This window comes from Rhinolophus sinicus, chromosome 8, assembly GCF_057876585.1.
Source record: "Rhinolophus sinicus isolate RSI-liver-muscle chromosome 8, RSI-T2T, whole genome shotgun sequence".
NCBI classification, from domain to species: domain Eukaryota; kingdom Metazoa; phylum Chordata; class Mammalia; order Chiroptera; family Rhinolophidae; genus Rhinolophus; species Rhinolophus sinicus.
This window is the reverse complement of record NC_142508.1, coordinates 21978159-21995973: the sequence shown is the minus strand read 5'-3', so window position 1 is coordinate 21995973 and position 17815 is coordinate 21978159. Positions and strand designations below refer to the sequence as shown.

Here is a 17815-nt window from a genome sequence, read left to right as displayed (position 1 = left end):
AGTGCATTATGTGTTCACCACCCAGAGTCAGTTCTATTGTTGTTGTTTTTTAAAAAGAACAAGATTTTGATTTTGCTAATTTTCTCTATTGTTTTCCTGTTTTGATTTAATTGATTTTTCCTCTTATCTTTATTATTTCCTTCCTCTATTTACTTTAGGTTTAATCTCTTCTTCATTTTCTAGCTTCTTAAGATGGAAGCTTAGATCATTAATTTGAGAACGTTCTTCTTTTCTAATAAAAACATTGATACTATAAATTTCCTTCTAAGCCCCGCTTTATCTGTAGCCCACAAATTTTGATATACTGTGTTTTAATTTGTTATTCAATTCAAAATATTTTCTAATTATTGCTTTGATTTCTTCTTAACTCATGAGTTATTAAAAAACACATGGTTTATCTTCAAAAATTTGGAAATGTTCTAGATATTTTTCTATTACAATTTCAAAGTCAATTTTATTATAGTCAGAGCACATACTGTATGATTTCAAACATTTTTACATTTATTAAGAATTGTTTTGTGACCCAGTATAAGGACCATCTGAGTCAATGTTCCACATGATTTGAAAAGAACATGTATCCTACAGTTGTTGAGTAGACGGTTCAATAATTATCATTTATGTCAGGGTGGATAATAGTGTTTTAGTATCTTCTATCCCTAAAAATTTCTGTCTGCTTGTTCTGACAAATATAGACCTCTCTTCAAGTAGTCTAATTTGATAGTTATAACATATGGTGGTGGTATTTCTCAACTAAAGAAGATTCAAAGTACTAACTGGGACAAAAGTCAAGTGGAGTTTTCCCCTAACTCCAGCTCTTATCCTTTCTAGATTGTTCCTCTGTTGTTTCCTGCCCCTCTTATGTTTTTCCTCTTTTTCCCTTTCTTCTATTCCTCATTTTTTTCAGAACCAAACTGACCTCTCCTAGTCTTTCAAACAGAACTACCTAATAAGTCAGAGCCTATCCATACTTGTTATCCTTCTCCCTGCTCTTTTTCTTTTTAATTTTTGTAATAAATATATTTTAACAATTTACCTTCTCATTCTAGTGCCCTTAGTCAGACCCTCATGTTTATTTTGACTGATGGAAATGAACACTTCTATCCTCTTGCCACAGTTACTCACTGGGAAAATTTAGAATGTGAGTGATGTAAAAGCCCAGAATACCTACCTGCCACACCTGCCCACTGCCCAAATGCCACTACCCGAATTCCTCTATGATCCACCATTTTCTCATAATCAATAAGTCGGATTTCCTGAAGAAAGAATAAGAAAATTCTCAGCCAGACCCACAATACTTAATTTCAATGAATAAAGCACATATATGTAAAGCAAGTCAGTATTTCACATTTGTTTCATCTTATAAAATATATTTTGACTTGCCAACATAAGTTACCATCAGGTGCACCATGAAATACTTAGAATATGCCAGGTCATAAGCCAGTGATATGTTTGTGATTAGAGATGAAAGAATGGCCTTAGCAGCATGCTAAACGCCCCCTGATGGTAGGCAGTCAGACAATAAAGGCATGATTGTCTTTAAATTTTAGCCCAGCACCATCTGCAAATATATCTACAGCCCCACTCATCCTCACATCCTTTTTTCTAGTCCCAAAGAAAGCAAGTCCTCCTAAGCCTAAACCCTATGAGATAGAACTCAGCTTCTCCCAGGTCTTACAAGGCCATTCTTCTTGAGTTTACCTTGTTCTGCATGACCCTCTTTATACTGATCCTACCCCTCGGTCATTCTATATTCACTCAGGTCTCTTCTACCTTAAAAACAGTAAGAACATTCCCTCTCAAATCCATACACACAAATTTATCTCATTTTCTTTATCCCTCTTTCTCTGTCTCTCCTAATCTCAATCTCTCTCTCTCTCTCTCTCTCTCTCTCTCTCTCTCTCTCACTCCCTCCCTCCCTCCCTCCCTCCTTCCCTGCCCCCTTCCTCCCTCTGTCTCTCTCTCTCTCCATCCTTTCACAACTAAGCTTCAGTTAAAAAGTGGTACATGCTGCCTGCTTTTCACTTCCTTCCCTTCAGTAAAATCAGTCTTCCTCTTTCCTTGGGGATTTGCCCTCACTCGGGAATGTGTTACTAATTTATGGTAAAAGCTATGGACACATGGTAATTGTGGAAAGTTTCAAACAGTCGTTTTATTTCCTCAAAGGTTATATGATTTTACCACGTGCATTAATTTAAGAATGTTAAATATTCATCCAACTCCAAGTAATTGGTTATAATCTGCTGCCAAAAAGAAGCCCTGCTGGGTCTGTTTTTATTAATTTTCTTGTAATGAACAAATGTTCATATAACAACAACAAAAATGTTTCTAAATTACTTTTTAAAGAGTTTGTCTGCTTAAGGTGAAACATTCTTCTTATAGTATTATTTCCATTAATTACTTTTTGAAACTGTTCTTCAGAAACACTGCAAATGAACTACATACAGCTCAGTGCTCGTACATTTGAAGTTAGTAGGAATGTATTCCCTACACCAATATAAAATACTTTTTTCTCCATTGCTTTTACTGTTTGTGAACTTTCCTGTCCTCTGCCCATTCTCAGATTCTAGTTTCTAATGCTCTAACATCCTTACCCCAGGACCCGGACCTTGGAATTCTCTACCTACACTCACTGCCTACCCTCATCCAGTCTCACGGCTTTAGATGCCATCTAGTCTCTGACAACTACAAAACTGCCCTCGTGAGCTACAAACTCATGTCCAATGGCCCACTCAGTATCTCCCCTGGAATGTCTAGTGGACAAATTAAACCAACCAGGCCCTAACCTCAACTCCTGATCCCCCCATCCAAGCCGCCCCTCTTGCAGTAGTACCATCGTCTCTATCTAGGGCACCTCCTTTCAGTTGCTCAGGCCAAAGTCTCGGAGTCATCTCTGACTTCTCTTTCTCTTATATTCCACATTCATGTCATCAAGCATTTTTTAACATGACTTACTCTCACCCTCTGCACAAAAAGACTCCTGGAGCTTTACATTACTGTTCTCTGCCTGGAAGATTTCCCGGATGGATAAGGCTTGATTCTTCATCTCCTCCAAATTTTCACTCAATGCCAACTTGGCAGTGAGGCTCTCCCTGATCACCCTATTTAAACTAGAATTGTCATCTCCCCCAGGGCCTAGCGCTCTTTTGCTCCTTTTGTGTCATATTTATCTCCATTACACTTATCGCCAAGTGACATGTGAGGTGTTTTATTCATCAATCATCTGTCTCCTCCTACTAGAATGCAAGCTCTGTGAGGACAGGGATATTCTATTGTCACTGCAGACACAACATAGGCACTCAGTAAATATGTGTTGAATGAATTCTCTGTATTTTAAATAGATGATAGTTTTCCCATGGTATTTTTATCCCCCCAAAAATGCTTGTTTTCCCCCTTATGAATGTTAATAAATGTAAAAATTGTCTCTACTCCAGTTCTGGCCTTTCAAAGCTGTGCAACTTCAGTCAAGACCCTTCACATCTCTGGCTCCATCTGAGAAATTAGGGTGGTACATTATACGATCCCTGAGGTTCTTTTCAGCTCTAAAATTCTACATGGTCATATCTGACCAACTGGTCTTATCAATTGATGATCGTTTGGGGGCAAGCTTTTATCACACTTCCCATTTCAAAACACAAAATGAATAAAACATGTTTGATCCTCTTATTACAAACTTACACAGCAGAGGAGACTGAAGACCAGAACTATTCAAGCACTAACGCGTAGATCACCTTTCCTATGGAGGTGAGTACCATGATATATTTCCTAGATGCTGAGAGAAAACTGAAACTCCACTGACAAAGTAAAATAAAAAATTGTGTTTCTATGTTAACATCTATGAATATTGGTCACCAATTACCTGTTTTAGAATCTCATCCAACAAGCCCATGTTGGCCTCCTGGGCCTTTATTGTGTGAGAGAAGAATGCATAAGTCTTCTTGGGTATCAATTTATCCTCTGGGGGTCTCTTCACTCCCAAAATTAGACAAGCTTCAGAAATATCCTCCTGGAGGATGCCGCCAGCTTTGACATATTCCTGGAAACGTAATTTAGCTTAAAATTTATTCCTCCGATTAGTTGTATTCATATTTTCTTGAATAAATAAGCGTAGCAATTAAAGGCACAACCTACTGAAAGAATAAAATCTGTATGGATTAGATCAAATAATAGAACAATGACATTTTTACTTGCTGACTAAAGATTAATCTAACATGTTTTACAGCAAAAAAAATTGAAAATTCAGCACATACTCCTATTTAAGAACAGTTTATAGTTTCATCATAATAATTGTGATCACCAGCACATGCATTTAAATATAATTGTGCAATGTTTATTTTGTACCAACAATGCAGAGAAACATTCAATGCTAAATAGCAATTTTTACTCAGGTGCATTTTTAAAAGAAAGACATATATCTGCAATATTTACTTTTGTTTTTCTTTTTTGTTGTTGTTGTTGTTTAATTAGTATTTATTACTGCCTGACTCTGTACTGTGGTCTGTGCTAGAGCTGAGATGACAAGACACAAAGGAAAACAGACAAGATCCTTCCTATAAAGGAACTCACAATATACAGTAAAAAGAAGCCAGGAGCAAAGTAAACGAGGCTGAATTCACAAGAACATTATGATCAACAGAATCTAAGTGATACATTAGCTTAACGGATATTGAGATAATTTCCAAGTGAGCTGACGAAGGAAATATGGAAATTTAAACTAATCTAAAAGGCTGAGTAGGATTGGAGAGGTGGAGATGGGGAATACACGGTGGCAATATCAATAAAAGACATTGAAGGAATATACACAAATGTGGAGGCAGGAGAGTGAAGATGTTTAGGGCATAATGGGGTAAATCAAACTGGAAAAGTAGATTGAATACTATCATGGTGAATGTGAGCTTTATTGGATAAAAAATAAAACTAATAATCATTAACATTTATCAGTAAATTACTATGTGCTTTGCTAAGCTCTTTGCATGAATTATGTCATTTAATTCTCATAAAACTTCCATAAGTAGGTACTATTATTATCCTAGTTTTATCAATGGGAAACCTGAGACTTACCCAGCTGAGATTACATAGCTAGTACATGAAAGCAACAGACAGTCATTTCAGATTTTTAAATAAAGGGGTGGCACGATCCAAGCAGAATGAAAAGAACATCAAAGGTGGCAGTTGAATAAATTGAAGATAAATCTAGTTGGAAATCTACTTCAAAGGAAAGTAAAGATGAATAGGAGAGATGGTAAAAGAATGAACATATGGGCCATACCTGGTTTCTTTGAAAACATTCTATTTGCCCATTTATAGTAGATTGGTTAAATAAATCATGAAATAATTACAATGGAGTAATTACTACATCACCATTAAATAGAATGAAGCAGATCTCTATGAACTGACATGGAGTGATTTCCAGGATATGCTGTTTACAAAACAAAGCAAGGAACAAAACAGTATATACTCATAAAGTATACAACCTTCTGTATAAGATTGAAGGGGAAATAAGACCACACACATACACGCACACGCACACGCTTATTTTTGCAAAAAGAAACAAGAATGATAGATCAGAAACTAATGAAAATAGTAATCTATGAGGTGGTGGGGTAATGGGATGGAGGGGTTTAAGATGAGAGGACGACTTCTCTGCATTACATCTTTTATACTTAGTTTTAATCTTTGAAACTTGTAAATGTTTAAATTATTTGAAAATAAAATTAAATCAAAGGATTTCAAAGCAAACATTAAAATGTAGTAGAAACAAAAATAAATGAATCCAACTAGATATCACATTGACAATGTAACCACACAGAAAAAATAACTCAAATTACTTTTAAACCCAGTATTCAAAATATTTTTGGTGAAATGTATTCTAAAGGAAAAAAAAAACTTCAAAGAAATATTAAATATACTAGGGTTTTATATTTCCATTTAATAGGGTTTTTTATTGAGGTTTAATTGACATACAACATTATATTAGTTTCAGGTGTTCAACATAATGATACGATATTTGTATAATTGCAAAACGATCACCATAGTAAGTCCAGTTAACATCTGTCATCAACATAATTAGAAAAATTTTTCTTGTAAAGAGAATTTTTTTTGACATTTTAAGGTCTATTTTATTAGCATTAATAGGATTATTGTTAATTGTAATATTAGCATTGTGACTCCAAAGTTATTTTATGTATATCACATACAGCAAAACATGTGTAACAGTGTTATCAATGAAATTAAAATTTTCATTGCTGGAGAAAACAGATGCAAACAGTATAAAAATTTAAAGGTAAGAAAAACCTGCAATGTTAAATTTTAATTGGAAATAGCAATATTAACTCATTAAATAATACATATGTATGAGTGTTTGTGTCTGTATTTCTTAGCTCTGTCCATTAAGGGTAAAAGCAACAAAATCTCAGCAATAATAAACACGCCTAACACCAGACACCAGATCTTGTTTTCTTTAAACTAAAAGAAATCAGGGTTCCCTGATGAAATGGCTAATTCCAGGTGTGGGGCAAAAGCACAAGGTGGGGTTAGGACAATTTGTTGCAGGCGACAAGGAAGCTCAACTAAAAAAGGATTCACATCCAAAGTCACAGTAGCCCCCTTAAAGGGACTCTCACTATCTCAAATTTGGAATAATTAGGACATTAAAAAGAATGATAGCTAATGGACTTTATACATTACATGAAAAAAGCTCAAGCGGGGCCGGCCCGGTGGCTCAGGCGGTTAGAGCTCCGTGCTCCTAACTCCGAAGGCTGCCGGTTCGATTCCCACATGGACCAGTGGAGTGGGCTCTCAACCACAAGGTTGCTGGTTCAACTCCTCGACTCCCACAGGGATGGTGGGCTGAGCCCCCTGCAACTAGCAATGGCAACTGGACCTGGAGCTGAGCTGTGCCCGCCACAACTAAGATTGAAAGGACAACAACTGGACTTGAAAAAAAGTCCTGGAAATACACACTGTCCCCCAATAAAGTCCTGTTCCCCTTCCCCAATAAAATCTTTAAAAAAAAAAAAAAAGCTCAAGCACCCATAATGATAATCAAACAGGCAAGAGAGAAGGAAGAAACAAAGGGAAATTGCTTTTAAACAGAATATCAGGAAATAAACTTGTAAAGAGTGATCAAATCAGAAACTCATTCCTTTGCAAGCCTCCATGTAAAAATTGATTTCAACAAAGACTGTCAATGGATGTAACATCATTAATTGAAAGGTTTTTGAGAAACAAGAGATTCACAGGCCTCAAAATATCCCACAGAAGACTCAGAAATTGCAAAGGGAGAAACGTACTCTTGCAATGGAGGGACCTAGTGGTAACCACCTCGAACAAGTGATCACACATTCCCAATCATGTGACAACCTGATTTGTTGTGTCTTTGATGTGATACAATGGAAAGAACATATCACTTATGGAATATTTATGTCTTTTCTAAGCTAAGTCTAATCATGAGGTAAAAAGCAGACTACTTACACCCAGAAGTGGAACCTTCAAAAAGAGTCAATGTCATTGAAACAAACAAAAATCTAAAGGGCGGGGGGATGGGGGTGGTTGCTGTTTTAGATTAAAAGAACTAAAGACACATAATAATAAATGGAAGAAATCTTAATTAAGATTCAGTTAAAATACAAAACCATAAAAGACATTTGAGACAATGGCGAATCTAAAATGAGCTATGTGAGATGCTATTATTTAATTTCTTAGGTGTAAAGATGATATGACAGTTACGTAGGAAAGTGATACTGAAATGTATACTGAAGCATGTAGCAGTGAAGTGTCATGATGTCTGCAACATATTTTCAAATGGTTCAAGGAAGAAAAAGCACATGTATATGTCTAAAATGAAAATAAGAGTCAAAATTGTATCATAAGATTATTGTGAAAAGCAAACGGAATGATGAATGTACAGGGCTTCACACAGTGGCTGACCAGGCATCCTCTACTCAGTGAAGCATTTCCTGGAGGCAAGTCTGACAAGTGAAAAGGTAAGTGTCCTCCTGGCCCCTTCTCCCCAGTCCTAGACATGAAAGCGAGAAGGACGGAAGGATATCATCTCCTTCCAAAATCAATCCCTCTATCCCTCCAATGGAGAAAGCATGGGATGGATGAAAATAATACTTACTGGTCGAATCGTGGACTCTATCACGGATTCTAACCAGAAATCTCATAACCAAAGTAAAGGACTATTGCCATGTGGTATTTAAGTGACCTTAGCAAACATTTTATTTTTCACTCAGATGCTCCTTAATTTTCATATGCAGAGTCATTTTATTTATAACCACATACGTAAAAAATTGGAATCATTTACCTTATCATGAATGGCCCGCCGATTAGAAGGCTGTATTAGGACCTTGTACCCCAGGTTGGTGATGCCTTTGACGTGCCGGGGGGCCAGCGGGGCCCTTCTCTCCCAGGCGTTCACATCCTCCCGCCTCACGGCCATCACAGGTTTGTGGTGAAGCCCTCTGAAAAGGCTGAGCCCCAGCCCACCCAGTTTGGTCCTTTGTAACCGCAGCATCTTGAAACCTGGTGACTGTAAAGACATCGTCAGAGCACCGGACAACAAAAGGCAGGGGGGCTCACAGATCACTTCTGGTCTCCTGAGAAATCTGCTGTAAAATCTGACCAGCTCGTTTGGTACCAGATACAGGACAGAGAAAACCTGGATGAAATAGTGTTCCATTACCCAAACAAACCCAAATTTCCACAACCCAGGTTATTTATTTCCAAAATAAAAAAGGACCCAGCAACATATAGGACACTAACCCATACCCGCTAAGCCAAAACAGTTGTTTTTTTAAAAACATATGTTTTATCAAACAACTATTCAGCACAAACGTTTTAAACAAGTTAACGTGCAATGCAAACACAGGAAGATAATTTCTGCCAATTTTGAGAGCATAAAGTTTGGAATCCTTTAATCATGTAGAAGTTTCTTGATAATCTAGCTCCAACCTCTACCAAGTTTCATCTCTGACCATTCCCTAAATTAGTGCCACTCGGAGTGTGATTTGCAGCTTGTTGTCTGAACTGCTTTTCACTGGTCCCTAATGACATATGTACAGAAATGGAAAGTTAGCACTTAGAGACCTTTATATCACATGATCATTTTTCTAGTAATTCATTGTTACTGAATTTTATAAAAGCATTGGTCCCGGCAGATTGAAAATTTAAGAAAACAAACACACATGTTCCTTCATCATAGGTGTCAGAAGTTTAAGAAGCACGGCCCTAAACCCCCACCCCCACCCCCCAGACCCCCAGTCTCACCCTCACAGACTTTTGTGTTGCTCAAAACACGCTGCTGCCCTTTCCAGGTTTTCTCTCCATCCACACCATCCTATTATGTGAAACCCTGACCTGTCTCAACCAGCTTTCTAACTGCGAATCCAGAATGCATAGTTCCCCTCATTTATTCAATCAAGAAATGTTTACAAAAGGCTTACTACGTGTTAGCATGGAATAGCTTTTATATAAATCTTTAAAGCATAAACATCAAATAGTATTCTATCCTTCCTCATATGGCTGCATACATTTGGTAGTCAAATGTCATTTCCAATGATAATTTGCTGGATCATTTGAAAGCTAAACCTTAGTTTTTTTATGTTTAAAGTTGGCATCAAAATATAGAAAGTAAAGGATTTCCCACCTTCCAGAAATGTCCTAGCAATTACTGCATTTAGCAAATGCCATGCACACAGTTCTGTCACATCAGACTGCAACCTCTCAATCAGACCCACCATACAGATGGTAAGGTTTGTCCAAACAGTGGTGCAGACAAGTACATTTCCTGGGGGCAAACACTACTTGCCACCCGAGCTAGAAAATTTGTAGGACAGCTCACAACACAACAGACTGAAAGAACCAAACAATCAGCAAGGAGTCCAGCTAAGGCTTTAGGAAGGACTGGGCAGGAAGAGAAGGCGCTGAACACAGAAGGAGCTGGAAGGCGCCGATGGCTGCACGTTCAGGCTGACTTCTTTGACTGGGGCTAAAATACCGACAATCAACATTTCAGTAGGACTGTAAGGTACTGTATCTAATGTTTGGTGTCTTTACATAGTTTGGTTTTAAGAGACTATATTAGGCACAGCCCGAGCCCAAGGCCATGGCATTTATTCTCCCAAAACCAAAAGAAACACTGCAGCGTTCCAGAGAACGTGAAGCCTTATGTTCTCAAATAAAACCAATTCCAAAGACAAGCGATTCTTTTGAACACACAGATAAGCCCAGAAATGGTCCCATCCTCCAATCAGGGGCTGTATTTCATGCACCATTGGTGACCAAGTTACCCCACATCCTCTACTGCTTGTAGTAATTATTGGTGCTGACATGAGGGAACAGATTAAGATATGATAGTCTCTCCCACCTTGATTTCTAATCATAGGCTCCTCTCCCTCCGAGACCATCCCTCCTCATTTTTCCACCTCCTCTGTCTGGGTTGGGGATACGCTGTGCAAGGGGAGACACAGCCACATGCACACATGGAATACGCATATATATTTGCAAAGTCATACGTTCCATGGGGACTAGGAAAAGAATGCAGCAGGGCCTGACCCTCTGCAGTTATTTGGGAAGCTGCTTTCACTTTCACTTTTTGTAGGGAATTCTCAAATCATAACTCTTGTAACTTTGTTTTTCAACAAGTGTAACAACACTTATCATTTACTTAACATAATATCCAGGCGCTGTGCTGAACACCTTACAGATTTTCTCCTTGCAAAAATCTTATGAAGATGATACTATTATTATCCCCATTTCACAGGTGAAGACACTGAACTGGAGGCCAAGCAGAGCTGTTGCTTTTAAGCAGAAGCAGGATTCCTAGGTTAATATTTAACACTCAGGATTTTTTTTTTTCTTTGCCAAAGCCTGCAGATAGATCCACACAGATCTGACACATGTTGTTACTATTGACTATTCAGGTCAGAAATAAACCAGATCCATATGTCATCGACTTTAATAATTATAGTAAAAGATCAGGTCTCCCCCCAGCGTGGGATGCCTCTATCTACCTCTTTCCCATATGCCACCAAAATCCTCCCTGAGTCTCTGCCAAGGTAAATTCTAGGTTTCTGGGAACTTGGGGGGCGGGGGGGGAATTGATTACAGCAGGTGTGACTGTATTAGTAATTGCTTGAATTTGAAACTTGGTCTCAGCACAGAACTTTCCAGGCCCACTATTCATTGTTTGCCAGGATCATCAAGAAATACCTAACAGTGAGGATTTCTTAACTGCTTTTAGGTAGGGCGCTGCAGGTTCTGGTATCTCACGGGAATGCCCAGGTGGACTGTTCTGGATTTCCCTGTTCAGGACCATATGGACTTCTCCAAGACTATCAGGAAGTAAACGTAATGTGTTCCTGGCAATGCCCTCCGTGAAACAAACCAGAAGACCCCTGGCTTACCACTGGCTCTAGTGTGAGGTCGCTTGACAGGGCCAGGTGCTGAGAGCGGCCTACTGTAGCATGAACAAAGAGCATGTGGAAACACAAGAGGACATGAGAAGAAAAAGAAAGAGCTAGAGAGACTCAGGAGGAAGAGAAGAGGAATAAGGGGGAAAGTGTCACATAGTCAAGGGAGGAGAATAAGACCCTTCCCGTGACAACTGCTCGTCTTACCTTCACCACATGAAGGGCTAACATTTCAAATAGCATGAAAAGGAAATTTAAGAGATTCTTCCCTATGTTTTTTGTAAAACAAGAACAGCGCTAATGTACACATTTTCACTCACCTAGGATGGATCGGGAATTTGAAATAACTCTAGAAGTCATTGGAGTATTATAGTGAATTGCGTAGCTATGTACTGAGGCTAGCAGGACAGTGGATGGACTAGCAATAGAATATACTATATGGTACCATCTTACCTCTCTTTCCATCTCTCAATGGGGGGAAGACAAGAATTTTTATTAATTTACAAATTATTTATCTTTGCAATGTACACATGAGAACAGGCAGGGAGGCATGCTTAAATGTTCTTGGTATTTTCCATCCTTTTCAAGAAAAAATGAGAAGGAAAATGGTGATAAGAGAGAGAGACAGGTAGATAGGTAGGTAGGTATTTAGATAGGTAGATAGATAGATAGATAGATAGATAGATAGATAGATAGATAGAGCAAAGCTTGGCACTCCAAACATACCCCACCATTTTCTTTCAGTCACCATGAAATAAACCATGGTCATTGGGTATATCATCACTCTAAATCACATGAAGGAACCAAAGAAGATTTTATGATGTGTATTATAAAAGATTATACTAAAGATATATGTCCACTTTCATGCGCAGAGGACCTCTTATGTAGTTGGGAAGGTCCTTTCAAATGGTGAGCATATTTGTCTCTGTACAATTACATATATTAATATAGTAGTAGCCAGTCATTTGTTTCTAGCATATTTTCTAATATTTAAATAAAAACATAATAAAAGCCAGAAATATTCTTGATGAAATTATCATTTGCCCATTAATTATAGAATTGTTCTGATTTCATTAATTTAAAAAACAATTGGGGGGGACTTAAGGTGTGCATAGCATGACATTAGGTACTTGTAAAGAAGCAGCAATCCAGCCCCTGCTCCTTTTCATGGGATCCAACAGGAGCAGGGTGGGACAACTTTTTCTAATAAAATGGCCGCAATAAAAATCTGACGATGAATTATCAATGACAGATTAGAACTGAATATTAGAGTCAGAATGAGCCAGAGAGAAGATAATCTAAAACCTGATAATACAGATGAAGATCATGAGCCCCATAGAAATAAGGCATTTTCCATGTTTCATAAAAGCATTTTCCAAGGCTCCATGGAGGAATCATAATAAAAAGCAGTCGGCTGTTCAGATTGGCAGACCTTTCCAATGTAACTGGATTAGGTTACATTTATCTGCTATTGCTCAGGTAGGACTTATGCCACAAAACAATGTATTTGATTTGTGCTGGTTTCCATGGGTAAGAAGTTATAGGTGGATTAGCAGAGCTGAGGTCTACATAGAGCTTTGTATTTTTACATCAAATATTCAAAAATCCTTTAAATCTCTTCATTTCTTTCCATAGCATCAACCCTACCAGAAAACTTTTTAAACTTACAAACCACCTACCTAAACCAGAACAATGTATAAGCAAATGAAAGAACTTATTAAGTACAAAAGAGCTAGGTGTGGCCCCTTCTAATTCCTGTTGTTTCCATTGGGAAATGTATAAAGGAGTACAAATTCATTATTGAAGAAATTAAGGCCAAATCCTCCATCTCTAGCCCACATAGTCAGAGATGTGCTCTTTGTCTTTATAGTTTAGATCTTTAAAATAATGCCACTAGAATATAATTCAGTGATTCAAACTAAAATTATCAATCACATGGAGAGATTTCTCAATGCCAAGTTATGTGTACTAAGCAGGCACACCTCTTGATTAAATATCGAGAGACTAACAATGGAATAGTCTTGAGTTGAACAATATAAGGAAATGGATGAGAACTACAAATGATTACTACCCACCCTTCCAGTTCATTCAAAGAATGCAAATGTATTTCAAAAACAAAAACATGGTTTCTCATGAAACCCTGATAACTAGTATCAACAAGGGAAGGAAATTCCATGGACATAAATCTTGCTTGGCCCACACTACATATTTGGTATCCAGACCATAATAATCCTGGAGAGTTACAAGAGTTCTAAATTAAAAGAATACTTGGTGATGGCCGAGAACTGATCCAAATACCTCCCAATCCCATGACTTGCTAGAACTAGGTTTGGGCATGCAGTAACACCTCCTCCATCCTTGCACTTCCTTGTTGCATAGGTACATCCTTTATTTCAGGGGCGGTTAAAGCAGAGCAGAAACTTTATTCTTTGATCAAGGAATGGAGAAGGGTGAGCTCGTGCTCTAACAGCACCTTCTCCTGGGCTGGTAGGACACTTCTGTACTTAAAAGTAATCGCACGGAGTGATTAAATTCTTTTACTTATTTTTTTTTAGGGGTGGTTCTTTTTTTTCCAATTACAGTTGATGTTCAGTATTATTTTATATTAGTTGCAGGTGTAGAGCATAATGGTTAGACATTTATATGATTTAAGAAGTGAACCCCCTGACTAGTCTAGTACCCACCTGGCACTATACATAGTTATTACCATATTATTGATTATATTCCCTATGCTATACTTTACATTATCAGGACTATTTTGTAACTACCAATTTGTATTTCTTAATCCTTTCACCTTTGTCACCCGGCCCCCAACCCTCCAGCCATCTGGCAACCATCAGTATCTATGAGTCTGTTTCTGTTTTATTTGTTCTTTAGATTCCACATATAAGTGAAATCATATGGTATTTGTCTTTCTCTGTTTGACTTAATTCACTTAGCATAATACCCTCTAGGTCCATTCATGTTGTCACAAATGGTAAGATTTCTTCTTTTTTCTTTTTTTTTTATGGCCAAGTAATATACCATTTAATGCTTCCACATTAAATCCGTTATAGTCAGCCAGAAGTTTTAAAAAACGAAACAAACAAACAAAAAACAAGTAGAGTTGAGATGGGGAGTCTATGACTATTAATTAATCTGGTTTAAGAATATTCATATGTTCTCATCCGTAGCCCATTAGCTACTCACAGTCGTCCAAAGATAAGAGACTCATAACTCGCCTAGTGTTTAGCCCACAGATTTTGTTTCACTGAGATGGAATGCAAAGTTAGTTCTGAACTGGAGACTGATCCAAAATGATTACCTGCTTAACTGTCTGTCTCTTTGCTAAACTGCAAATGCTTTCAGGGAATAAATTGCTTTTTATTCATCTTTGTGACTTGCACATAGGAGAACTCAAATGTTTTAAGAAAGAATGAATGAATAAATGAGCAAATTTAAATGAATATCACAAAGACCTATGCAGCAGAGAAAACAAAATAGACACACCAGTAAGAACAGGGACTCATACCTTCCCTTCTCCACCACCACAACGCCCCACAAAAGATCTGTTCTTTGCCAAGATTGCATAGACCAATGAATGTTATGAAATGTAGTATAATATAGTAAGAAAATCCAGACCTGGGAGCTGAAACTCATAACTAGCTATGGGGTTCTTTCTCTTGACCTCAGTTTCCCCATCCAGACTGGAATATAATACTAAAGTCCCTTTCAGCTCTAATATTCTATTAGAATTTTAGAACACAAATAGACACTGAGACTCATGAAGATCCAGCTAAAGTATACTAAACACAGAAGCAAAAACACTAAAAACACTATGGGAGACAAGATACTCACCTAGATTACCTGCATGGACTGCAATAACCAGGAACCCAGACTTGCAAGAGAAGAATACCTAAAAGGGACACCAACACTTCTCTTCCGCAGATGCCTGGGTTCCTGGACTCCACTTACTCTGTGACCTTGGGCGTAACGACCTGTCTGTATTTCATTGGCAAAACGCAGTAGAGGCTGTTGTATTTGAGCTAATACGCATTAAGTGCTGAGCTCTGCCTCCCATGACATAAGCACTCAATAATTGCTAAGAAATGAAAGGCTCCAAGCCTGCCCACTCCTCAGAGATGGACACAGCCACACCACTAAGAGAAGACACTTCCTACCTTCCCTTGCTTTTTGTCACACTTTGGTAAGGCCTTCACAACGGCTCCTATGAATCCCCTCCCTGCCTTGTATTTTTCAGGGAAGGAAAAAGGTGCCCAGGAAACCCTCTCTTCAACTTCATTCTTTAGGCATGGGTGTTCAAGACTGTAACTTACCATTTTAATACTGTATTTCATCAAATTTAAGACGCATGTTTTTCACATTTTAGCATCCCTGAAATAGGGATGCATCTTACAAGGATGGCATCTGGGATTCGGCGAATATGGTAATAACATTGTTAGTTATTTCCTATTCAAAATTTACAGTCTTTCTGTAATTCCATGAATTTCAAGAATTCGGGGAGGCTCACCAAGGAAACTTGCCACTGTGTGTGGTGTTATTTCTGTGACAAAATGATAAAGAATATTTGGAAAATTAAAAGTTTTGGGTAAATTTGTGTGGGCACTGCCTACACACCAAAGATCACTTCCAAAATCCTGAGCCAAAGGTCTGTCAAGGCTTAAATAAAGAATTAGTTAATTGGGGGGGGGGGGGGATTTCAATTGCAAATAATTCAAATTAAAGTTCTGATGATGCTGTCACCAATAATAAGTCAGATTGATAACAAATATGAATTTCTGGAGAGTGGGAAAGTGACTAAGGAAAGCTGCTTTAAACCATTGTCCTCCTAACTCACTTTGCAGACAAGTCACCAGTTTACATTGTCAGAAAGTCAAGGAGCCCTAGGTTTACTAGCCTTTATGGGGGGTGGGGAGGAAGGAAAGCACAAGTGACAAAATACACACACAGACAGACATAAACATGTCCGCACAGGGCTATCAGTGATTTTCGTAAAATAAAGTATCTAAAAGCTACTGCTTGGGTCGGTGATCGTTCAGTCCTGTGTATAGCGACATCTTCTCCACATTCCGACAACTAATGACCCACAGTATCAAAAACTGTTCATCTTTGTTCACGCTACGGAACTCTCTCTCTCCCTCCCTCTCTCCACGCTCCACCCCACTTCCACTCCCGCAAAATCAGTGTCTGAAAAGCACATCTCTTCTGGAAGTAGTCAGGACGGGTTAGCTCCGTTCAATCAATCGGAGTCTCGCGCCCACTCCCGAGACACGCTCTCACACGGGCCAGCACGGCCCCTGCAAGGTCCCGGGAGCGCAGGCAGCGCTGAGACCCGAGGTGCCCAACTTTCTCCCACCTCCTCTCTCCGTTAGAGTGTGGACGAGGAGCAGCAGGTTGGTGGGGCTGGGGGCCCTCATCTCAGAGAGACTGGCCAGCACGAGATGGAAAGGGCGAGAAGATTGGGATCAGTCTGGCTACGCGGGCCAGAGCTGAAAAGGTCAACCGGAAACCAACAGCGCGGAAAGAAAGCGGCGGGGGCAGGATTCCTCCCACAATCTCCATCAACCACCCCCCACCCCGCAGCAAGCCAATCTAAATAAGCACACGGTGCAAGAACTAACAGGGCGTTCGCTCTGCAGCTTCAACACCAACCCTTCGCTCCTCGGGAACCGCACCCCCTTCCCCCCGCCAAAAGCAGAAAAGAAATCCGAATCGACATCCCTTCCCCTTCTGATTCAGAAATGATGGAGCTGCGCCAACTTGCACTTCCTTGTTAAAAAGGGAGGCCCAAACGCTCGTCCCCCTCCCTCCCCAGCTCGTCGGGGCGACGGCGGGGTCCGGGGAGTGCGCCGGTGGCTCGGGGCGCTGGGAGGAGGAGGCAGAGCTCGGCCTCGGCTCCCGGCCGCAGGTCCGGGTCCCGCCCGCGGTCTCGCAGGTTAGCCCGCCGCCCGTCCGCTCTGCCCCTGCGGGCATCCCGCCTCACCTCGTCCTCGGTGAGCGACGACCGGTCCCCGCCGCTCCCAGCTCCCGGGTCCACCGAGGGTAGGCCACGAAGTGCCGGCTGAAATTGGGATGCGAGCCGGGAGGAGGAGGTGTTTGCTCAACTTCTGGGGACGTCAGGCCCCTCCCGCAGCCAATCAGCGGCCGCCCTGAGGGAACAACCTTCTCCTCCGCCAATCGGCGGCGCTGCCAGGTGCTGGGTCATGCCCCGCCCCTGCTCCTCCCCGAAAATCTTTCTGCCTTTCAGATCGCTGACTTGCGTCCTTAGGTGGGGCATCACGTCCTCCCAGAACAGTTATTGACAACGTTTGTAACTGTCCAAAGCAGAGGACAAGCAGAAACGGAGAAGGACGCAAATTGTCTGGGCCTTTACACGCCCAGATGTGTGTATCACCTGGACAAAA

At 39.7% G+C, this 17815-nt stretch overlaps 1 protein-coding gene across 4 annotated transcripts in view; it reads right to left on the bottom strand.

The window, feature by feature from the left end:
* Positions 1-17470, bottom strand: part of AASS (aminoadipate-semialdehyde synthase) — a 54273-nt gene extending 36803 nt beyond the window's left edge. For all 4 annotated transcript variants that reach the window (XM_074315660.2, XM_019750056.3, XM_074315661.2 and 1 more), the window contains exons 1-4: positions 17395-17470; positions 8306-8530; positions 3857-4033; positions 1169-1253 (exon numbers count right to left, since the gene is read on the bottom strand). In XM_074315660.2, coding sequence (XP_074171761.2) covers positions 1169-1253; positions 3857-4033; positions 8306-8515 — 472 coding nt within the window. In that variant the 5' untranslated portion in view covers positions 8516-8530; positions 17395-17470. The remainder of the gene's footprint in view (positions 1-1168; positions 1254-3856; positions 4034-8305; positions 8531-17394) is intronic.
* Positions 17471-17815: the final 345 nt, after the last annotated feature.